We start from the raw sequence: 24433 nt of genomic DNA on the forward strand, positions 1-24433 counted from the left end.
TGGTGACCCAACGCCAACCTCTCCAGCGCATACCCACCAATTAAAGACTAAACTTCATTTTGCCAAGCATACAGAACTTGTGTAGAAGCTACAGTTGGGAACCTTATTAACTGAAGGTTGAAGTCAGTTTTGGAAATATAACATTTTTTCTGTGGCTTTCTATTTTTTCACAGAATATCAACAAATAAATGAATGCAATTAAACATTTATTTTAGCTAATGGCACTGCAATATATATATAGCTTTGTAATTAGTGTGTGATTTTTGTGAGCATATTTTATGTGTGTCTGTGTGTGTGAGAGAGAGAGTGTGTGTGTCTCTGTATGTGTCTGTGTGTGTGTGTGTGTGTGTGTGTGTGCATGTGTTTGTTTATCTGTGTGTGTGTGTGTGTGTATGTCTGTTAGTGCGTGTGTATGTGTGTGTGTCTGTATGTGTGTCTCTGTGTTTGTGGGTGTGTGTGTGTGTGTGTGTGTGTCTCTGTATGTGTGAATGTGTGTCTCTGTGTGTGTGTGTGTGTGTGTGTGTGTGTGTGTGTGTGTGTGTGAGTGCGTCTCTGTGTGTGTGTGTGTGAGTGTGTTTGTGTGTGTGCTGTTGTGTGTGTGTGTGTGTGTGTGTTCTTTGTGGTGTGTGTGTGTGGTGTGTGTGTGTGTGTGTGTGATGCGTCTCTGTGTGTGTGTGTGTGTGTGTGCGCTGTGTGTTGTGTGTGTGTGTGTGTGTGATGCGTCTCTGTGTGTGTGTTGTGTGGTGAGTGTGTGTGTGTGTGTGTGTGTGTGATGTTTGTGTGTGTGTGTGTGTGAGTGCGTCTGTGTGTGTGTGTGTGTGTGTGTGTGTGTGTGTGTGTGTGTGTGAAAGGGGTCTGTGTGTGTGTGTGTGTGTGTGTGTGTGTGAGTGTGTTTGTGTGTGGTGTGTGTGTGTGTGTCTGTGTGGTGTGTTGTGTGTGTGTGTTGTGTGGTGCTTGTGTGTGTGTGTGTTGTTGTGGAGTGGTTCGTGTGTGTGTGTGTGTGTGTGTGTGTGTTGTGTGTGTGTGTGTGTGTGTGTGTGTGTGTGTGTGTGTGTGTTGTGTGTGTGTGTGAGCGTCTGTGTGTGTGTGTGTGTGTGAGAGCGTCTGTGTGTATGTGTGTGTGTGTGTGGGGTCTCTGTGTGTGGGGCCCTCTGCATGGCCGCAGAGCAGGAGGGAGAGCAGCTGGAGCCGCGGGGCTGCAGCACGGTGACCTTGGGCCGGCAGACAGAGTGTAACCAGGTGAGGCCCGGCGAGGCTCCGCCAGCCGGCTCGGCTTTCACTCAGCAGATTTCATTAATACAGCCTCCCAGAGCCGCCTTTCATCTGCACATCCAAAAGCCCTTCCGCACTGAGCGCGCTCAGTCACTCAAAGGCACGGTTGTTGCTACTTAAGTCCAGCGTCAGTTATTACTGGGGCCGAGGGCATTTTTCTGGTGATTAATGTGAGTGCAAGCATGTGTGTGTGTGTGTGTGTGTGTGTGTGACTGTGCGTTTGCGTGTGTGTATGTACATCTGCATATGTGTCTGTGTGTGGATGTGTGTGTCCAGAACCATTATCGAACAGAATCATTTTGCATAGACGAGCATTTTGCCGCTCTGGCCACTTGTCCTGACTCGATTGCTTAATGGCGCTTTACAATGAGGAATGGCCTTTTGAGCTGACGGACCAGCGCTCAATAATGTGGACTCAAGAGTGTGATTTGTCACTGCAGAAAAAGAACGGGCTCTTGGGCTCTAACTGTAAAGAGGCCCTCACCTCAGCCACTCTTCCAGCCACACCGAGACCTCATGGCCGGCTGGGGACCCATGAGTCTTCTACATTTGGCACGTGTGGCGAAAAAACTCCACAAATAGATCCACCAAAAGAGAGCAGAAATCGATGTCTCCATTAAGCAATGGTGAAGTATTGAGATATCAAGCACATATCTTAGCACTGATTGTGCAAACCGTACCACGCTTATATGTTTAAACCTCAGTCATTTTAAGATCAAAGTGGACTCCCATGTTGATTACTCATACTTGGAAAAACAGCGCCTGATAAATCCTAACAATTATAAGCTGTTGCAATTCCGACCTCACAGATTCTGTTGTTCTACCATGATTAACCTCCCTCCAGAAAAAAAAGGGAAGACATCACCCTCTCAGTGCATTCCGGTAAGTGACTGGATGATTAATGAATGAAATCCAGAGCACTAATGAAGAGCACCTGGTCACATCCCGTTCTTCTCACCCCCGTCCCTCTAAGTCTGCCCTTTGTCATTTACCGAGGCCTCGCTCTCCTGGCGTGGGGGGGTGGTGGGGGGGTTGGGGTGGGGGGGGGCGGCTCTTCACCGCGGAGCGAGGAAGAATTACGAGCCGGGAGACCGTAAAAAAAAAAAGTCCTTTCAAAGCCACCCCCTGATAGGGCTCTCAATGCGCAGGGAAAAAAAAAGCCAAACAAATAATCTGGACGATAAATGAGAAAACAAATTTATGAGACGTTCCCGGGCCACCGGAATGCTACAGCAGATTATGAAATGAATGAGGCGTCGTAAAGCAGGCCGACAGCCCTGCCTCCGCGCCCGACGCTACGCGGTCTTCTGGGATCCCTATAGCAACGCCGGGAAGACCGGTCCGGACCAGCAGAGAGGACGCTGGGATTTTCTACACGTTAAGAGCAATACAACTGGGCATTCAGATGGATAGACTAACATCTGATATTTGTATTATTGACAATATTGTTTGCTATTGTTTAATTATACATATTTCACCGAGGGATTTGGTGGGTGGGTGGGTTACGGGGGGCGTCTTTTTTAGAATTAAACACTTCAGGAAGTGATTCATGAAATGATTTAAGGATTCATTCCTACAACCTTCATTCTCATTTGAGGGAGCCGTCTTCCACTGGGTTTAATGACAGGTTTGGAGGCAGTAGTACGCGTAACGGTTGTAGTATAACGGTTGGGAACTGGGCTCCTGACTCAGAAGCTGCAGGTTCATGTCCATGTGGGGCACAGCCATTGTACCCTTTGAGCAAGGTACACGAGCGGGAATTGCATTAGCAAACGTCCAGCTGCATAAAACGGACCGTACGAAAATAAAACAACAATGTAAGCTGTGCAAACGGCTCAAGACAAAACCATCTGCTACACGCCTAAATATAAATGCAGACAGAAGCAGAAACCTCCTCCGGGGACTTTCACTGTTCTGTTTGTGAAAGCCCAGGCAAGCCGGGCCCTAGACCACAGCGCGGGAAACAAACGGCTCGACTTCTATTTTTGACCTCCGCAAGTATGAGGCACTTAGCATGTTCACACCCCTAATTAAAAAAAAGCCGAGCTAAAATTGCACACCACTTCGCTCGGCACTCCTTCTGCTCAAACTGCACAACTGGCAGCGGGATCCGCGTTTAGGTCATGCGTAGTCTCGAACCAAGATGCCAGCGCAATATCTATCCTCTGAATATGTGCTTCTTTTTTATCCTAAAACATATACTTGGCTATTAAACTGTCTCCGGGGTTGCCCACGGAAACGATGGCGGAATGCACGTAACGAACACCAGCGGCGACGGCCTCCGCACGGCACGACGGTCACGTTTCCACGAGCTGTAACATCAGCCTCTCTCGCCACCGCGTCGCGGGAAGGACGCCGAAACCGTTCTGACGTCTCCTGGACGGGACATCAGAGGTGCCGACAGGCCGGGACGACCGAGGACGGTTTGGGGGGGGGGGGAAAGCCTGGCACCCCCCGGTCTCACCCAGACGCTGGAGTCTGAGACCCCGCTCGGGGCCCCCTGGAAGCCTCCGTTCCAGGAAGCTCGGCATTAATGAACGTCATAATTAGAATCAGGACGCATTTCGCTGGGCTGCGCTCAGAATCCAGCGCATTACACCATATAATTTGACTTTGTTTATCCACACGGAACCTGGCGCCTGCTCAGTGTGGTTTCAGGCGCTCTGAGTCAACAGCACGGGACGCCCTTCGGGCCCCATTTTCCTTTTGTGTCGGCAGACGCCGTGATGTCATCGCATCAGAACACCCTCAACTCACCCCCCCCCCCCAGCCCTCTTCCACGCTGCCTTCCCCCCCCAAAAAGACCTCCCGTTCTTCGCGCCCACTTCCTGTTTGCGCGAGTTCTGAGACCTCCCTCGGCGAAGGCGGACGGATGAAACTGGCGCCCCGTCAAAGACGGGATCTCCCGGTCCGCGTTCGGGAAGCCGTGATCGGCGAGGCCCCCCCGTTCCCCTCCCCCGGGGGAATCTGGGCGGAAAACGTCTTCAATTAAATAATCCAGGATTAGAGCTTCTGCCTGCGATTTCAGGAAAAAGCCCAAACCGCCGTTTTCCACAGTGGCTGTCAACTGTTCCACTTCTAGGCCATGAAGCACGCGTCGAACCCGCCCGCCCCGGCTCCCGCGCCACGGCCATAACTCTTCGTTTTTTCGCCGGCAGGAGACGGCCAATCGCTCTCCGCCGGAGCGTTGCCTGGAAGCGAATCAGACGCGCGCGCGTCGACGGGGATCCGGTCGCCGCTATTAAGCGTCCGTTTTAATTCAGCCGTCAATTAGGCCGCCACAGAAAGGCGAAGGGTTAACGGGCTCGGCCACAGGAAGCGGCGCGGCTCGGGGCGTGCGCCCTGACCGGGCCCGGGCCCCACATGGCTCCCGGCTGGACCTAATCACGCGTAATTATCGATACGCCGAGAGAAAAAAAAACAAAAAAACGCTAAACACAAATAATGTCGCGCGCGTAATTAGGCCACTGCTGCTTGGCTTTCGGGGTGGAGGTCAGGGAGTCCAGACGATGGGAAAATGATTTGCTCGTGAGGGGTCAGCGGTGATTATCCACAAACGGACCATTAAAACCCACATGGCGTGCACGCTCGGGACGCCGGTCTGCTCCACTGAGAAGTTCCGGTTTCTTCAGATCGTTAGCCCCTTATCTCAGACGCTACCCAACGCAAACGTCTGTGAACTTCTCATAAACCGGGCCATATTCCTTTGGGTTTCTGTTTTTAATGAACTGCACACATATGCATTATATTTGCATAAAAAGGATCGTAAGATCATGAGGTGAAATGTCACATCACGCAGAACAACAGCTAAATGCCAGAAAGCCTGATCCTTGATGAAACTCATATGTTGTATGAATGTGACTACTTCCTCCAATTCCTGAAAATAGGCAGCAAAAACGGCAAAATATGCTCCCAGGTTATTGAGAAATCTGCTCTCTAAACCAATCGAAAAAAAGCACAGACCTTTCAAAAAAAAAAAAAAACATGTCAAAAACACGGCTGGAATTTCAGCAACAGACCAACAGACAGACAGATTTACCCCCTAGATTTGGTCCGTTTTATAAATATTTACGGTGAGATGTCGGACGACATGTGTGATGTCAGGGTCATGGACACCCTGTCAGCAGAAGGGGGGGGGGGGGGGGTTGAGGGAGGTTGGGGGTGGGTGTATGGCGGCTCAATGCACAGCGATGGCTGCTCAACAGCTACTCAATGCAGCCCGACACCCAATAAAATCTGACATCAGGACGCTCTGAAAGGCACAAGATCGGCCGTCCCTGAAATTCACGGACCCGCTGTTGGACGTACTGAATCACGCGAGCCTGGTTTCTCTTTTCTACATCTGTCAGATCCCTTCTTTCTTTCTTTCTTTCTTTCTTTCCTTCTTCCCTTCTTCCCCACCCTCCCACCTTATCCATATCTACCTTATCCATTTCAGGGGCTGTCCTGATGCATTAGAGATCAAGGGGAATTCACCAAATCCTCTCTGGAATAATCATGACCCCCAAAATTGGGTAACTGACCTTACTGCAACATGCTTTCAGTCCCCCATGCGAAAAAAACCCACTCATGTCTTTCCAATAAGAAAACTGTGTCTACTGTATATACTGAATGTATATGGGAATTAAACCAAATATTTACAGTTGCGCCTGAATCCACTGCAATATTACCAAAGAGCTAATCACAAATAGCTTGGCGCCGGAGTCTGCTGTTGTAACAGTAAATTCTTAAACAATCTTTCCGTGCTCGCAGCCTGAGTTGGGCTTTCTCTGTGTTTTCTCACGTTAGCTTTCTGAACTATGACAGTATTTGCGGCTTTGTAAGTAAGATCCGCTCTTAAAGAGACATTTTACAGAGAAACAATTCCAATTTTCCAATTACAAGAAAAAATATGAAATGTTTATGTGATGAAGGAGTAAGCAGACGACCTAGTGACTTAGAAACCAACAACCCCCCGCAAGGGTTTCTTATTTCTACAGCGGTCTGCGCCTCGGCGGTGTGTGTTACTCCAAGCTTCTGTCGATAAAGATTCCCGACGGCTAAAACACGTCTGTGTTTTCCCTCTCTGATTCCTCAGAGACCACAAGGAGACGGGACCTGCTGCGCTTGGGACGAATGATTCATTGAACACATGGGTGCTGTGGTCCCGCTCCGCCCGGCCTCCTCTGTCTGGGGCGCACATGTGCCGCCCCTCACGCCGTGAGCTTATTTTGGCAGCGGGGTTTGACGTCAGACAGTAAAATGGAGAAATACGCTCTTTTAGAACCCTGGGAATGATAGCTGGCTTTCGGCACGACACCCCCTGCACCCTGTGCTCATTATGCAGTCTTCATGTTTCATAATGAAGTATCCAAGAGACCAGCCAGCTTAATATGCTCAATTTGGGAATAGATGGGCCTACAACAACCTTCCTTACCCATGATGCCACTCTGCTACCACACTGAACAGTTCTCATGTTGAAGCACAAAAAGGGAAGGGAGAGACAGATCCACACCCAGACACTCAAACACACACACACACACACACACACACACACACACACAAACAAAATCTATCCACCCCCAACCCACATATTCCCACATCCACCCACCCCTAACACACACTCACAAGGACGTAAACCTTTCAGCTTATACACACATGCTGAGATTCAAATGGATATGCCAACTTGGACACACACACATACACAGAAGTACTGTACTCACATGCAAACACACACACACACACACACACACACACGCACACACATCCGTCCACATGAGAGACCTCTGGGGCTCAGATCATACAGAAAGGCTCAGTGTGAACACCGTGTGCAGAAAACATGCATAATGCAGAATATTACCCACAAGGCCCCCAGCTTGTTATTTACAAGATGCACCAGAGTTCCCATGTAGGCCGTTTCTATAGCGATGAGGCATGCATATTCAACATGCTCTCTGTTGCAGCTTTTAGGTCCGTGATAACCTGCTGCCCAAATAAAGAACGCAGCCAAACAGCTATCCAGCACAAAGGCTGCCTTCCAAATGAACACAAGACGCTGGTAACATTGATCTAGCTTTTGAAGACGGGCAGGGTGATAAAAGCAGAGACAAAGGGAATCTGTTTTATGTACCAGATGAATTTCCCAACAATCGCTCTGCGCTTGGATTAAGACTGACCGATGGTAAACGTCACTTCAGACATAACAAAAAATGGTAATTAGAAAAATGACAATTAAGAACTAAGAACTAAGCGGCCCGAACATCTGCGGCAAGCCCCGCCCTCGCTCAGTGACTGTATCACACGCAACCGGCTCCTCCAATCCCAGCGATGAGCGGTGCGTACCAGCGGCCGTCACCATCACCGCTAACGAGGCTATCTGACCGACCAACCGACCGACCGACCGACCGACCGCACCCATCAACTCATCGCCGAAGCGCGGTCAGACTTCCCAGCATGCCACAGCACCTGGTGGTCCGCCTGCTGACGACTTCGGGGGGTGCATAGCGATCCGAGAGCGAGCGCGAGCCAGACGGAGCGAGCGCCCGACGCCGCCGTAGAAGACGGCGCTGTGTCTGAACGCGCTGACGCGCATGCCGGGCGTCCGACAGAACCCCGACGCCGCTGCCAGGCGTCTGACAGAACCCCGACGCCGCTGCCAGGGAGACCAGATCCAGATGCCCCCCCCCCCCCCCCGCAAACGCGACGCCGCTCCCTGCAAACGCGCCGGCTTGTCGGAGTTCCTCGTCGGCGCGGCGCGGAGGGCGAAAGCCGGGGGACGCCGGGCGGTTTGACGTTTCCCCCGTTTGCTTTCCTCGCCCCCGCGTCCCCCCGGACGCGTCTTCCGTACGCGAAGCGCATTCTTCGGACCGCTTGCACGCTCGGCTCGCGCCCGAGCGAACACACAGCGGCGGGCACCTCCCTGCCGGCGGCTCCGGTGAGGTCGCAAGCTGCGGGGGAGCGGGGCCGAGAAACCGCCGGAGCGATCGCCAAACGAAAGAATTTACAGTTCAAACAAAACAGCGCTGGCCCCTTACACGCGAGTCAAAACGCTGACGCTCGCAGCCCCTGGCCCATGCCCCTCGCTGAATGCTGGGAAGCTACGGGCCGGTTTAGCGTTTCACCTCAATGTTATGTTCCGTTCCCTTACCCTCCGCCGCTTGGACGGCAAGAGAAAACGCGCACGTAAATATATACGTTTTCAAGTGGCTTAAACGCACACTGTACTTATGGGAAACATGTCTGACTCGAGTCGAGCACGCATGTTTGGGGACTATAAAGAGAGATGTTGCTTTTGGCTTCTCGCGCGCCTGTGGACAGCCCTGATCTCCGGTGTCAGCTCTCGTACACGCATTCTAGACTCCGGTCTCTCTCCCTCTCTCTCTCCTCTCTCTCTCTCTCTCTCTCTCTCTCTCTCTCTCTCTCTCTTTCTCATACAAGGCTTTGGTGTGGTTGAGCTTCTGAGCTTCTTGTTCCCCTGGCCGAACACTGTTTACATCCAATGCTGGGGGTAGGGGGGTCGGGGGTGTAAGTGAGGAGACCTGGTTTTCTTGGTCCCTGCTGGGTCTCCCATCAACTAAGAGCAAAGCAAAATGGCTCCACTCCCAGCAACCTTCTGCAAATAAGTAATGAGAAAAAGAAAGGAGAGAGAATGATAGAAAGTGAGACAGAGATGGAGAAAACTGATAGAGAGAGATAGCGGATCCCGGCTCAGATAACGTTTGGCAATATCAAACGCCTTCGTGCGGTCGTGCCAGTAAAGCATATTTCAACCTGAATTTAAATTTGAGACAGAGACGGAGAGAAAGAGAGAGAGAGACAGAGAGAGAGAGAGAGACAGACAGAGAGACAGAGAGAGAGACAGAGGGACAGAGAGAGAGACAGAGAGACGGAGAGACAGAGAGCGCCAGCAGACCCCAGCGCTCACCCTAGCTTTTGTTTTGGAACATGTGCAAGCAGTTCAGCCCATTTGAATCCAATTATTATCTCCGCTGGTTGCCGCGGCAACCACCTGTGATAAACACCCCTGCGCGTAGCGGGCCCGACCGTCCCCCCAAAATTACGGGCGCCCTCAATCAGCAGGCGGCGCTGGGCCTCTTCGCCGTCGCCCCGCCGCGCCGCGGCGCTCGTCGGGGGGGGCTCCTCCTCCGTCTGACGGGGTCCGGCAGCGAGGGTCCGGCCGGCTCCCCCGCCGTGCTCCGACCCAGCCGCGCGCCGAGGGGAGGGCGGGGCCCCCGTCTCCGGGAGACGAGGGGCGTGCCGGGAACCCTCCGCAGCACTCCTGTACGCCAGCTGATAGTCATTCGCACCCAATTTGGGCCTGTAGGACCGATTCGCGTTTCGCGTTTGCCCTGGCCCCCGCATGCCGTACAGTGCAGGGGGGGGACACCCTCGTACTGCCTCAGAGGTGGAAGTAATCCGATAATGGACGTCTGGCATTTGCAGCCATTTCCATTTATGTAACACCTTTTAGACACGAGGATGAGGTGCAGTGCGCACACAGTCTCACTGACTGTACAGGATGCCGCGCTCCCCCCTCTCTCCCCTGTTACTACTTAGATTTCCACTACACCGCAGCAAAGTCTCCAGACTTATTATTTATTCATTCGGTGACAATTGCTCACCCAAATGTCATTCCCCCCCCTTCATTTGAAGTCACTGGTGCATGCGCACGCCACAGCATCGCAGAGTACTACAACAGCGCCTGCTAATGGAGAAGCATGTCTTCCACTGGCGACCGCTAACTGGCCGTTCTGCGGGGGCCTGGCATATAAATGTGAGGGCATAACGCAGTCATTACCTGAGGAGCCCAGGCCTGACTGTGCATTGCAATGGGGGATACAGGCCGCTAATAGCCCATTAGCCCGAGCCTGCACTCTTGGACAGCAACCTCTACCAACTGACCCTCTCAGCAGCCCGGAGGAGATTGTGCTGAGCTAGCCTGCGCTACCTAGCGTCGCGCTGCAGCGAGAGGAAGGCTTTAATGAAATGGCCCGTGGACACCAGCTGCCCCGGACCGCAGGATGCTATCCGCAGAACAGAACAGCGCTCCCAGCCAGGAAAACAGTGAAACACATCCTCAGTGACCCACACACACACACACACACAATAAAAAGCAGCTTTCTCTACTGAGAGCTCCCTCTACTCGCTCCAAAAAAATCACACGGGGGGGTGGAACCCCTGCACTCCGACCTCCCGCCCCCTCACCACCGGGCTCCGCCCCTGCCAGACGTTATTAAAACCCATTAGTAGATGTGTGTGTGTGTGTGTGTGTCTGGCCGTGTGTGTGTGTGTGTCTGTGAGTGCGTGTCTGGCTGTGTGTGTGTGTGTGTGTGTGTGTGTGTGTGTGTGTGTGTGTGTGTGTGTGTGTGTGTCTGGCTGTGTGTGTGTGTGTGTGTGTGTGTGTGTCTGGCTGTGTGTGTGTGTGTCTGGCTGTGTGTGTGTGTGTGTGTGTGTGTGTGTCTGGCTGTGTGTGTGTGTGTGTGTGTGTGTCTGGCTGTGTGTGTGTGTGTCTGTGAGTGCGTGAGCCTGCATGTTTCTCTGTGCTAAGTGCACGCCCGGCATACATCTGGGCGCGTAATTGCAGCCGCGATAACAGTTGTCGGGTTAATTTGTAACAATCAGACTTTGGCAAAACAAAAGGAACCGCCGGCAGCGGTGGAGCTGCCGGTGATCCATGGGGCGACTGGCGCGCTCTCCCACCCCGCTCTCCCGCACACGTGCGCCGACGGAACACGCCCCCCTCCCCAGCGCGACAGCCCGGCGGGGACACAGACCAGCAGCGGGCTAATCCCCGCCGCTAACGTTTCCCACGCAGGCCCCGGCTCGGCCGCCAAACGGTCGCCCACGGCAGCGGCGTCGCGCGGCGAGGAGAGGCCGCACACCTCGGCGGAGATTTATACGCGCCGCGGTCTCGCCCGACCCTCCCCGCGGTCTCGCCCGACCCCAGGTCTCGCCCGACCCCCTCCCCGCGGTCTTGCCCGACCCCCTCCCCGCCGTTCCCACAATCTGCAGCCCTTCAGCCAGCGGAGTAAATCACTCGATCGGCCCCGTCCCAGCCTCCCCCTCTCTCTCTCTCTCTCTCTCCAGAGATGGGAGGGAATTCTGGGAGATCTGGAAGCGGATCAGTTGGATGTGACAGGCGCCACAAGTTGCTTGGATGGCTCTCCCTTCTTTGGCTCTCCGGTGACACGGGGGGGGGGGGGGAGCGGGCAGAAAAGCGCACGCTGAAGGATCACTGAAAGCAAAGGTACGCAGACAAGCGATTTCGAACCCGAAATGGTAATGAGCGCATAACCAAGATCAAGCCGCTTCGAAATTGGCCGAGACAATCTTTTCCATTATACAGAGCCGAATGAATTAATCTGACTTGAGGTATAGCTAATGTGAAGAGTTGTAGACATCTCAGTACCGTACCGGCCTGAAAGTACATGTAAATCTAATTTACCCGGCATACCACAACAATGATGAAATACACATAATGATGAACCATAAATGCCAGCAGGCTAGCCCCTGAGTTCAGCTATAGCCCATGGTGCATTGCATATGAAAATATGGAGACCATATTTACTGAACTTCAGTCGAAGGGTTAAAAGCTGCTTCTATAGAATTTTCCTTACCTTTTATTTGGACATAAAATTGCTACCATATGTATTATCCTATTTCAGCACAGACGGCTTGCATATAAATCCTGCGCTCGATAAAATGTCAGGGGACACTGGGAGACACGTTAGCCTCTGCTAACACTTGCCAGCATTCAACCTCAGCTGCTGGCCTTAGGGAGGTGTTACTGCTTCAGAAGACCTGGCCCCTGGATGACTCTGGTGTAATACCTCTCACCACTGAACTGCTGCAACCACCGTTACCAAAACTCCAGATATTCAACGAGCGTAACGACCTGACACCGCATCAAACAGGAGCTTCTAGGGGAAGAAAGACTCCACATAACACATCTCCCCATTGGAATTAAATAGGGAATGTTAGGTATTGGATAATGTACATCCCAGATCCCCCCCCCCCCCCACATAGAGGGCTTTTTCCAGTTATCATCTGCATGTACATAAGCATATACATTATTCTAAAAACAATAAAAGCAAGCCTAAACGCTTTTTAAGAGGGTTTGGCATTCTCTTCCTTGTTTACATCTTCCCTTTGGCCATTCTACCATCTACGAAGTCTTTGTAGCGTGTATTTATCTAAATATGTCTTCCGAGTAAATCACAAAGCAGTCGGGCCTTTGAATCCAGCAGAGCACGGCCCTATTTAGAAAAAGCGATTTGGCCGAATTCGGAGAGGCTTTTATTTCTCTGAAAACGATCAGCGGCCCCTCCTCTGCGCTCGGTGCCAGGGGTCGATGGTTTACGCACTGGGGACGTATTGAGTTATTAGCCACCGAACACGGGCGGACGGGCGGGCTTGGAGAGCCGCGGTTCGGGAGCGCGGGGCCACGTAGGCCCGCTCCAGGAGCTCCTGCCCTTTTTTTTTAGCAAAACGCTGAATCGCTACAGCGCAGGAAACGCGCTGGCAGCGAGGGGCCAACGCGTCGAAAAGCCGACCGCGGAGGAGACGGTCGGTTCCAGGCCGCAAAACGACGCAGTGGAACCCCCCCCCCACCCCCCCCCCCCCCCCCCCAGGTCCCGAATCCAACGGGCCGGGCCGTCTACGTGCGCAGGGGCCCACCGGGAGGAGAGCGAGGCGCGCGGGGGCGGAGGAGGGTAGCAATCTGTTTCTCGTAAATAAAAAAGAAGTAGAACAAGAGGAACGAAACAAATTCAGGAGAGAGGCGGTGAAAAAGAGACGTGGAGAGAAGCAGAGGAGCTCGTCCGCGACGATGAAGCGCCATAACTTTCTTTTTAGGAGCAGCGGACGGCTACGACGGGCTCCTGGTCCGCGCCCAGCCTTCGCACCGGGCGGGCGTCGGGTAACTCGGGGCCGAACCGATCGAGGGTCACGACGACGGGTCATTACCGCCCCGGCCTCCGCATTCCGACAGGCTAACTGCTCCGCGAGGACAATTACGCCGAGATTAAAGAGAAGACTCGCAATTGGCCGGGGGGGGGGGGATATAAGACAGCATCGGGCATTATCTCCGGCGTACGCACCAATCACGCGCAACCCGAGCCGCGCGTAATGGCCCGGGGAGCGGCGGTCCCATGGGTATCGCTGACCGAAACACGGCGCGCTCGCGAGGTCTGGGGGCGCAGGGTCCTCCTGCCTCAGAACCGTCTGCAGCTACGCTGGAGCCCCAAACAGAGGCGGCCGCTTCCACGCTCGCTATCTCATTCTTCACTTGTTTTCCATTACCCCAGGTTTGGGAAGGCGGAGGAGGGAACGTGTGAGGGAGAGAGTGAGAGGGAGAGAGAGAGGGGAAGGATGAGAGCCCAAATCTCTTTATTGATAGGGAGTGCGGAGGGAAGCCGACTCCTCGGCCTGCGCGGGGCCAGCAGTTGGGAGCGGAGCAGCCGTCCAGGGCCTGTAACTCTAACCGCATTCCTTCCGCGCAGAGCAGGGCTGCAGGGAGAGCACTGACCACAGAGGCCCCGGAGAGATGCCCAGCAGCTCCGACAGCACGGCCTCTACAGGGCCCACCAGGGCTGTCCTCACTGCTGCTGTGAAACCTGGACGCACACACACGCACACGCACACATACACACGCACACGCACACACACACACACACACATACGCAGGCACGCACACACACACACACACACACACACACACCGTGTACCCAGAAGCATCTGTGCCATCGCGCACTCTGTCGCAGCCCATAGCCAGGTTTGTATTAGTCATCCATCCTCTGACTCTGTCACACGCACGTCAAACTTCCCAGAACCGCTCCTCTCCTCCCTTGTCTCTTACCCCATCTCATCTGGCTCACCGGCTGAGGAATGCTCTTCATTTACCCCCGCCTGACCCTCTCTGAGCGTTCCCACCGCAGCCGAGACCGGCCGGCCAAGACCGGCCTGGCACCGGACAACCCCGCCGGCCTCCGCGCGCTTTGAACCGCTCCTCCAGCCACTGGGACCCGGGGCCTTTTATATAAGGGCTAAAGGGTGAGGGAACTCATATGGCGCTACCACCACGACGCGTAACAAATCGCGACAAGGCGAGGTTATAAACTCAGCCGTGAAGCACCCGTCCTCTCCGGCGAAAGGTTTATGAACTTTCATTAAGCCTCGTCTAGCCCAGATTCGGCAAATGTCACCAGATAAAGAAGCCCGAGCAATTTAGGGGAGGACAAAAAAACAGAGCCAGAGAGCCATAACTCAGACGCGATGTTGAAAGGATATGTACACAAAATTTATGGCACGCGCTTTGATTTTCATCATTACCCACTCCACACTCACCACCCCCCCCCCGCCTCCAACTCCACCCCTCCATCTCTGAACACACTGAAAAGAACTCGTATTAACCTCTGATAAATAACAAAAGCCCTGCCAATAACGCTTGTACGGAACCGTGCGGGGCGGAGAGGAAATGAAACTGTCGTTTCCAACAAGCGTTTCTGAGCAGCTGCTGATCGGAACGATGAAAGTCTGCTCTCCCGTCCGCAGCCAACGCAGAAAGAGAGAGTCCCCCCCCCCCCCCGCTTTTTTCAGGAGAGACGCGATGACTGTCATCGCAGATATATATCAGCCATCGTCGGCAATTACGCGGCGAGGCGTGAGCAAGGGGGGGAAGCCGGGTCCTCTGCGGCTGAATCAGAAAGCGAAGTGAACACGGACAATTTGAAACTGCTGTTTAACTCGGACGGCGGAATCGGATTTTTTTCTTCATGGAAATTTCACACATACTTTATTTTTAAAAAACTGGAAAAAGTAAAGCTGCTGGTGATTTCTCAAACCCCAAAGCTGCCACTGATGTCATGTCCTCTAACTCTCAGGCCGAGAGATCCCCAAAGCAAACGCATGTAAGCTTAATCCAGGGCCCCGCCCTCGGCTAACCTGAACCGGCTCCCAGCTCCGTGGGAGATTAGCCCCTTCCGAACGGAGAGAGAGAGAGAGAGAGAGAGAGAGAGAGAGAGAGAGAGAGAGAGAGAGAGAGAGAGAGAGAGAGAGAGAGGAGAGAGAGAGAGAGAGAAAAAGAGCGCGCTGCAACCTGGCACTCAAAGGACTCTGGGAAACTGACATTCGGGGAAAAGGAGCCCGGCGGCGTCCAAGGAAAACACACCTTCGCCTCTCGCGCCGCGACGCGCTTTCCGGCCGCGCCCCGCCCGACGCTCGGCGGGAACCGCGGCCCAGATAAAACCTCGCGTTGGCGGAAAAAAACAAAAAAAAACAACAAAAAAAAAAAAGGAGGGAAAGGAGACCCCGGGTCTCTCGCTCTCCGTGCTGACCGCGTCCTCTGTGTAAACCGCTAGGGAAGCGAAACGTTCGGGCGAATCCCTCCCAAGACGACGGCGATGGAAATGAAAGCGGCGGGACGCCGGCTGTGATGTTCTCTGGCGCGGGATATCAAAAGGAAGCAGTCACTTACAGGCGCCCCAGCTTGGGCGTGGACTGGAACAGCAGCTCCGGGAGGACCTGCAGCTTATTCCTGTTCAGACGACTGTGGGAAAGAGAGAGGGAGAGAGAGAGGGAGAAAAGGGTTCAGAGTTCACCACACGCCTGAACGGTACATTCACATGCGATGAACGTGATAGGCCCGTAGGCAATTGGTGTGAGAAAGATATTTCAGGAGTATTCCTATATGTGTGTGTGTATGTTGTGGTGTGTGCGTGTTGTGTGTGTGTATGTGTGTGTGTGTGTGTATACTTACATCTGAACACCTCTGAATGCAGTGCATACTCATGACTGAGTTTGCTGGGTGGTGGTGTGTGTGTGAGTTGGGGGGGGGGGCGCAGGGCATGATGGTCATACAAAAAAACCCAAATAAATCCATATCATTAGAGAGGTGAACTGCATCAACACTGGCCGCGGCACAGGGAAGCAGTAACAGCCAACTGGCATCATGTCGGGGTCGAAAGTTCACATCTGCATGGTGGCTTATCAGGACCAGAGACTCTTCCAGGAAGGATGGGCATAGGTTATCTGCTCATAAAGTCCTTAAGAGCCATTATCACCCTGATGAGCCTTCAAAGGCCGACAGAGAACGGCTTCCTCCGCTGGCCCTTATCTCGTGAGGGCGGTCAGAAGCTGAGCGTGGACTGGAGGGTTAGAGGAGCAGACCTTCGGTATGTGGAGGAGTCAGGAGTACCAGGCAGCTAAACTCCCAGAGACAAACACCAGCAGCGCACCGACACAGAGAGGCTATGCCACGCGCAAAACACCAACCTTCCCAACTGTGTCAATGCACTGACCCACACAGAGGCTTCCACCTAGAACCTGTCCTGAATGAATAACACCACAGGGCTGAGAGACAGCTGGGTTCAATGTGTTACACACAGACACACACACACATGAATGCATACAAACACACGCACACACACACACACACACACACACACACACACACGCACACACACACGCACACACACACACACACACACACACACATACGAACACATACATGCGCATACACACACAGACACAGACACACACACACACACACAAATAAACACATGCACACACACCTGGCACCCAAGCACTCCTAGATCAGAGAAGCAAACATGGCAGAACTTAAAGTCAAACGGCGGGATCAGAAGCGTCCTCCCCCAGGCCCTCGGCCCTGTTTGGTGTTTATGTGCTTTAGACCGGCATCTCAGCGACACCCCTCCGCTATCCCGCGGGAGGCGTCGTAAAAAGCCGGGGCCGCGTGTTTGCGCGGAGACGCCACTGTGTGCTCTGCTAAACACCGCGCCGCCGCTCAAAGCCACAGATGGGCCCCAGCCGCCGGGGGCGGGGCCTCGCCGGGCCCGGCCCGGCCCAGCCCAGCGGGGCGCTCACACGGGGCAGGGTCGGCGCTGGGGCGGGGTGGGGCGGGGCCGGGGTGGAGCAGAAACCCTGTGAAATTCCAGCGCCACGGAAACGCCCGGGTGAACGCCCGTCTCCGATGGGAACGCTCCGGCCCCGGTGGTGGTCATAGAGACCGCGCGCGGAGGTCAGCCAGTTCACGTGCCCTCAGGATGGGGGGAGGGGGCTTTGATTGGACACACATATTTTTACTGGCCGTTCACACGTAAACGCGCATGCACGCAGACACGCAGACACACACACACACACACACACACACACACACACACACAGTAATCGGTAGCAGGCTGTGACACTGCACACGCAGACACTCAGAAGCTTGGTGTCCACACCACCCATGAACTTAGACCTGTGAGTCAGATGGCCTCATTATTTGTCTGACCCGCTGGCTTCTCACCTGGTCAGTTTCACGGTGGAGCGCCAAGCTTCACACTCCTAAACAAAGCAGCCTTCAGCCGCACCAGAGAGCAGGTGAGCTAACAGCTGATTGGGTCCTCTGTGTCCCAGCCCAGCAAAACGCTCAGCGTTAAACCAACTCTCAGAAGAGTCAATTCTACTCTGATAGAGTATGTTTGTTCTGATCTCGTATAAACTCTGGAAGGCTTCCATTCCAGCTCCAGAGAGGAGGACGTCACCTCCACTCTGTGGCTTTACTAAACGTTGCTGGACACGGGGAGTAATTTGTGCCTTTGATCACTTCCGGAATCTTCCTAATACTGTCTAATACCGCCTCCAAGCAGTTTTTGCAAGTGGGCCAAACATGTGGTTCCTTTCGCAAATAAGAATGGACTCTGAAAGCAAGCATTGTTTGTGGTGGAGGCAACATTTCAAACACCAGCAAAGAAAATATAAACATGCACATGCACACACACGCACGAATGCACGCATGCACGCACACACGCTCACACACACAGCGATCAGTAGCAGGCTGTGACAGTAGCAGATGATGGTGGCAGTGGCCTGTGGGTTGTTTTGGGCTGTGGGGTTGAGGATAGAGAGATGGGTCAGGGAGGACAGAGAGAGGTGAAGCGAGACGCTGTTTTTTGGGGGGTGCGGCGGGGGTCACCCGGGGTTACTCACAGTCTCTCCAGCTGTTTGAGGTCCTGGAACGCCCCTCTCTCGATGACGCTGATCTGGTTGTCCTCCAGGTGCCTGTGGGGAAGAGAAAAGCCTCGTTAGCAGACAAACACAGCTATCTCAGGGCCAACAAACTGGCAAGCACCAAGGCCTGCCCCAACCCTACTCACAGCTTAAAGGCCAAACGAAAACAGTTTGATTAGCCTAGCATGCTAACAGTCACAGCAGCACATTCTGTTGGTGACACGGTACAAAGATTTTAAAACACGCGGTGTGCACGGCCATTCTGAACTTCACTGTGCCAGCCAACTTACATGCGCGGCACATGGGGAAGACTCACGGCACACTCCCTAAACTGGGTTGTCCACGGCGGAAGCACGGGAGTCTGAAGCACCCACAATGCAATCTTCGCCTCGAGTCAGAACGATCTCTGGCCGACCCGTACGAAAATCCGTCATCGGGCCGAAGCGCTGATGTCGCGTGACATCTGCTGATGTCGGTGATTGCCCCGATGATCCCGGGGAACACGCGCGATGAAGAACTCCGCTTCCCAGGGTTAATTCTCCCCTGACCCGCGGCGCTTTGGAGAGCTGGATGCAGAACGGGCCCGCTCGTCAACGAGCCTTGTGTACCGCGCGACCGGGAGGTCCTGTCCGCTGATCTCTGCTCACCACGTCGTCTTCCCAGACCCCTAAAGCCTTCCAGATGCATTAGGAAGGGAGCACATCTCCACAGATACGTTTTGTTTAGATTTTTGTCTCTCCGCATTAGGGTCGAAAGCTCAGAGACTTATATGAGAAGCATGTGGACCTTGGGCAAACCGGCTAGCGCGCTTGATAAGACAGGCCAAAAAAAAAGAGGACGGGGGGAAAAAAAATGAACGAAACTCAAGACAAAAATATCCAATGCCTCATGCGAAATTCCTGCTTGGCAGAACGGGGCCTTATAAATTGCCTTTAAAGCAAATGTTTACACATGCGACCGCTTCGCAGCCATTAATCCACGTATTTTGTCATATTATTTTGTCGTGGGGGGACGACGCCGCTGGCTTCGCGGAGACAGGCTTTTGGATGCTCTGCGAATGGCACTGATCTTCAGCGCAGCCCCGAGCCAGGGGCTCAGATACAGAGCCGGCCTGTTTTGCGCCAAGGAAAAGTGCACAAAAGTTCCTAAATCTTTTAGCCCAGAATTGCAATTTTCAACAAATTGAAAACATTTATTGAAAGCCCACATCCCGTACTTACTGTACCTGAGACCCGATACACATCTGAGGCTGGATAACAATCTGGCTTCAAACACACGCCCCGCCTGGGGTGTCCTTTATTCACTGGCATTAAAAATGAATCATATTCGATACCCCGCCCAGCGGAGGGGGCATACATGGCACTAATAACGGAGCACGCACAGCCTTAGCGTACGGTTTTTTAGGCCAGCAATTATCCAAATGGGAAACATGCACACCTCTTTTATGGGGCGCTGGCCAACAGTGTCGAAAACACCTCAAAGGGATGTAAAAAAAAAAGGAGAGGGTGGTGGTGGGGAGGGGGGGGGGGATGGGGGGGGGCGCTAGGTATCAAATACAGTGTTCTTTAAAAAAAAAAAAAAAAAAGATCTTTCACTTTGCCTTTTGGTACAGCCAGCACCTCTGGGCAAGTTCATCTCCAGAGGTGCAGGCACACCACCGTTGGAGGGGAGGGGGGGGGGGGGGGCACACCAAAAGAGACCGACCACAGAGGCCACGGAGATCGGGGTGCATGCGTAGAGGGGGAGGGAGGGGAGGGGGGGGGTCCTGTAATGGAATACAGAAGGGACCCCAGAGCCATTTTCCCTCATTTGTCTCCCCCAAGCGGAAGGCCTGTCCGTCAGAAGGCTTTCCCGCCATTTTCCCCCGAACTCGGCGAACGGCCTCAGCAGGCATCACAGGCATCAATCACAGACCACTTTAAAACGGGCAGCCCGACACCGCCGCGCAGAGACAGTTAAACTCTCTGGGAGCTCGCCTCTACGCCGTTTATTTTTATCTCCGCGATGCCCTTTCAGAGCCTCTTACCCAGGAGGTAAACAGCACGGAGGAACTCATGATTACAATCATTACACACTTCCTACACGCTTTCTACTCGAGCACTTGTAAAAAAAAGGAAAAAAGACAGAGTAAACATTGTGCTCGAATGAGATATCAAATGAGCCTCCGCTTCTCTGCGCACGCTGACGCTGTCTGCTCTTGAGCACTTGTCTGATTTAAAAAAGGAAATTAGAAATTCATTCATGTACGCGGCAAGAGGAGCTACAGTATGGCTGACGATCGCACTGATGTTTATCATGTTAAAGCCATGAAACAAAGGAAGATGAGCACTTACAGAACTCGCAGGTTCTTGATGCCAGAGAAGTCCACTTTGGTGATCCGGGAGATGTTGTTCTTGTTCAGGTCCCTGTACAAGAGGTAAAGAACAAAGGGGAGGTGGGGAGAGAGAAAGGGAGAGAGAGACAGAGAGACAGAGAGAGAGAGAGAGAGAGATTTTACTTTTTGATATTCCTTTATTGAAACACAAACACTTGCTACAATTACCTTAAGATCTACCCCTACCCCCTAATTACAAAACCCAAAACCAACCTCAGCCCACCTCCCAAAAAATAAAAAATAAATAAAACAAAACCAAAACCCACTACTATACCCCCCACCCCAGTTAACCCAAACATGTCTCAATTTCATCTTCAACATCATCATCAGTGAGAGAGAGAGAGAGAGAGAGAGAGAGAGATTAACAGGTTTATTTATGGCAGTCTCCTGAGTTGAATGTTCAGTGTAAGCAGGCAGCAGGACTGGGGGAACAGACTCGGCACAAACACAGCTCAGCTCCCGGCCCTGAACTCCCCCCCGAGAGGCCGGACCCGCCCGCCCGTCCCCAACCACCCGCGCCGCCGGGGGCTGCTCTGCTCCAGCGCCCCGCCAGGCCGCGCCGGCCGTCTTGAGCGGTCCCACATTTTGGCCGCACGCGGCGGCGCTGCAGGTGAGGTCTAACGTCTCACCTGAGTGCGTGTCAGCCCATGTAAATCCACACGTCTCGCCCCGCGGTGCCCGAAACCCGCGTCCCCCATCGCCCGCGCGTAATTCGCACCACATTTCCCACCATGCAGTGCTGCGGGGCGCGTACGAACTCAGGACACAGCCGGAGCGTGAGAGAGGGCGATTATATAGACGTTTCTCTCGGTGGGGGCCTACAGTACCTCAATTGCATTTGATTAGACATTTTTGTGCAACAAAAAAAAAACAGGAACGTTTTCCTTTCTAATCCAAAAGCTTATCTTGTTTTTCTCCACTGTCATTTAATATGTTTTAACTGCTACTCAAAGCATATACAAAGAGGGGACACAGCACACATATCATATGTGTCCTGACACATTCTCTACGTTGGCTTTGTTTACTGAGGTATTGCCATTCTAGGGGCATTGAGAATAAACACACACACACACACACACACACACACACACTGAAACACACACACGTACAGAAACACACACACATATCTCCTGACAGCGCAGCAGGGCTCTGTGTGTGTTTCTCATAATGTACATAAACATTTATAAATCTGATTTAAAGGCATATTGGATTTCAAAAGGCTTCCCCGGCGCTGCAGAAGGCGCATGGAGGACTCTAATGGGAGCCACATTGTGGGCTGCGTGGGGACAGGAGCGGAGGCTCTGCTGTCACCCTGCTCTCTCTCTCTCTCTCTCTCCCCCCTCTCCCTTCCATTCTGCCTCCTCTACTGTCCTCACTATTGCCCAGTCCCTCTCTCTCAACTCCTCATCCCTGACAGACTCCCTATCTTCCATCGTCTGTCCGCGCCCGGAGTCAGCCAACCAGCTCGCGCGAGTCTGCTTACACGTTATTCTGCTGAAGGCGACCACAAACACGGAGTGCGAGTGCGAGTGCATCAGGCTGCTCTCTCCCAGAATCCTTCACTCGCGCCCATTAAGAGTGGCACCTCGGCAGAGGTCCCGCAGTGACTAATCACCGCCCTTCCGGAAAAGAGCAGTGTCCCTCGCAGGCTAGCCTCCCTCGTCTGATGAGAGGTAAGCCCGGCCACCCTGTCAGGATGGTGCTAATAAACCAGGACCCTGCGGCAGTCACAAAGCACGCGGTCACACAGCGGAACAGAAGCAGCGGAGGCGGCTCCGGGCTGTGTGTTATTTATTTTCTCAGCTCGCAGGGTAGCCTTCCCCTGTTTTTGCACTTCACTAATGGCTCCCATGTTCACATGCAAAACAACAATATGCACTTCATCTCAAGGGTCTAAATATGATCTACCCAAATAATGGAATTATAACAGTCTCTGGCAGCCCTCCTATGGCAATTTTGAACGTGGGGGCTGGGGGAGTTTAAATATCCCAGCAGCCTTTGTGTGCCCAATGTAGCCCAATGGCTCTTTTTACTGGGGCAAAGGATAAGAGTAATCTTCTAAAATCAATCAATCTGATCCAAGCAGCAGGTCATGAGGCCCAAACGTGCCTAACCCCAATGCCCCCCCCCCCCCTCCCCCAAAGTTCCCCCCAGTTAGGCCCTTGAATCAAGCAGCCTGTGGTCCCACAATGCAAACAGCACTTAAAGCCACTAAGCTAACTAGTCCAGCCTATAAATGTACTGAACACCAGCTGCAGCCCCAGCTATGTCTCAAAGGGGTACTTGGAAAGGTATGGAACACAGAAAATTCTATCCTGATTCACTGACCTTTTGTTACAGGACACATTTGGGGCACCCCAGGACTCAAGAACCCTCACAAGGCAAGCTGGAATCGATTTCCGAGGCGTGCTTTGAAAATATTGGGCTTTGATTGCCCATTCTTCCCCCGCTCCCCCCTCCCCCCTGACGTTTGTTCACTTCAAAACGCGTCCCTTGTTTTTAATCTCCTTTTCTTGTTTTTGTTTTTAAGCAAAAAAAAGAAAGAAAGAAAGAAAGAAAATGTCTTTCTTGCAGAACAGATAGGTATGCTTGGTTTCTTTTTCCAAGCCTCAGAAGTGTGTACGGAATCTTAATTGAGTTTCCCCTATGAGGCTTGGAGTGTTTAGCAAAGGTTGGACTTTTTTTCTCTCCTCTCATTGAGAAATTCAGTCCATTGAGTGATTTAATCTTCAGACGACATTTCGACATACTCATTCAGCAAGTTCGCTGTGCGTCTCCATAAATGAGACAGGACTGCGGTCCAAACACCAGTGCTTGAGATTGTTTGATTGCAAAACACATTCTTCCCCTCTGTGCTTTTTTTTTCTCTAATTTACAAAGAAAAGTAGACATAAACACTCAGCCTCCAAACAAACACCGCAAGAGAGATAGGATCGGATTAATAAGAACTGGACTACTACGATTTTACAATCTCTCTCGCATGCCAGAGTAACTTGAAAGGACAGACCTTGTCTAATGCACATTCCTCAGGCCAGCTAGACCCAAACCAACAGATGGCCATTTCCAGTTTATGATATTTGACCATCAATTTCCTGATTACATATTTAAGGTAATTCCTCGCCGTCCCCCTCTTTGGTTTTCTGTGAAACAGGATGTCGGCTGTAATGGGCATATCTGATTAAACGCACATGCAACAGGCGCTAAGGTTTAGCGCTTAGCATATGGGCTGATGCAATGTTTTTACAAGTCTCTTATCTGGATGTAAAGGCTATATCCAAGGGGGAAGGGGGTGGGTGGGGGTGTTGTAATGGCACTGGACCGAATTGCTCCTTGCCACACTTTTCCCCGGTGTCACCCTCGATTTACCGCACTCCCGACTAATAACCGTATTACCGTACATCCGACTAATAACCGTATTACCGTACTCCTGACTCATAACCATGCATTTACCAAACTCCTAAAGTAACTTTTGTTATTTCTTCCTGGAACACTGCTTCATTTGCACTCTACCAACATCAAACAGCGCCATTTATTGGCCAATCACGTGTCTTAGGAATATCTCCCATGTAGCATTCACCGCCATGCAACTGTGAGGCCGGTAGGCTGTCCCTGTGCGCAGTACACAGGGGCATCCTTGCCACTCACAGGCTTGTCGTTTCAGGAAGTGTAGTGGTGCAAATGCTTGCCGCTCTTCCGACCTGCGGCACGTCACCTGCTCACAGTCACTGCTACATTACAGCTACGTCGCTAACATCACCCTGCGCTTACTAAGAGAACAAGGCGTACCGAGGCTCTAAG

General features: G+C 52.7%; 1 protein-coding gene across 1 annotated transcript in view; it reads right to left on the minus strand.

The window, feature by feature from the left end:
• Nucleotides 1-24433, minus strand: part of slit3 (slit homolog 3 (Drosophila)) — a 160553-nt gene that overhangs the window by 130483 nt on the left and 5637 nt on the right. The window contains exons 2-4 of the mRNA XM_064328036.1: nucleotides 20595-20666; nucleotides 18241-18312; nucleotides 15725-15796 (exon numbers count right to left, since the gene is read on the minus strand). Coding sequence (XP_064184106.1) covers nucleotides 15725-15796; nucleotides 18241-18312; nucleotides 20595-20666 — 216 coding nt within the window. The remainder of the gene's footprint in view (nucleotides 1-15724; nucleotides 15797-18240; nucleotides 18313-20594; nucleotides 20667-24433) is intronic.

Source organism: Anguilla rostrata, chromosome 3 (genome assembly GCF_018555375.3).
Source record: "Anguilla rostrata isolate EN2019 chromosome 3, ASM1855537v3, whole genome shotgun sequence".
Classification (NCBI taxonomy): Eukaryota; Metazoa; Chordata; class Actinopteri; order Anguilliformes; family Anguillidae; genus Anguilla; species Anguilla rostrata.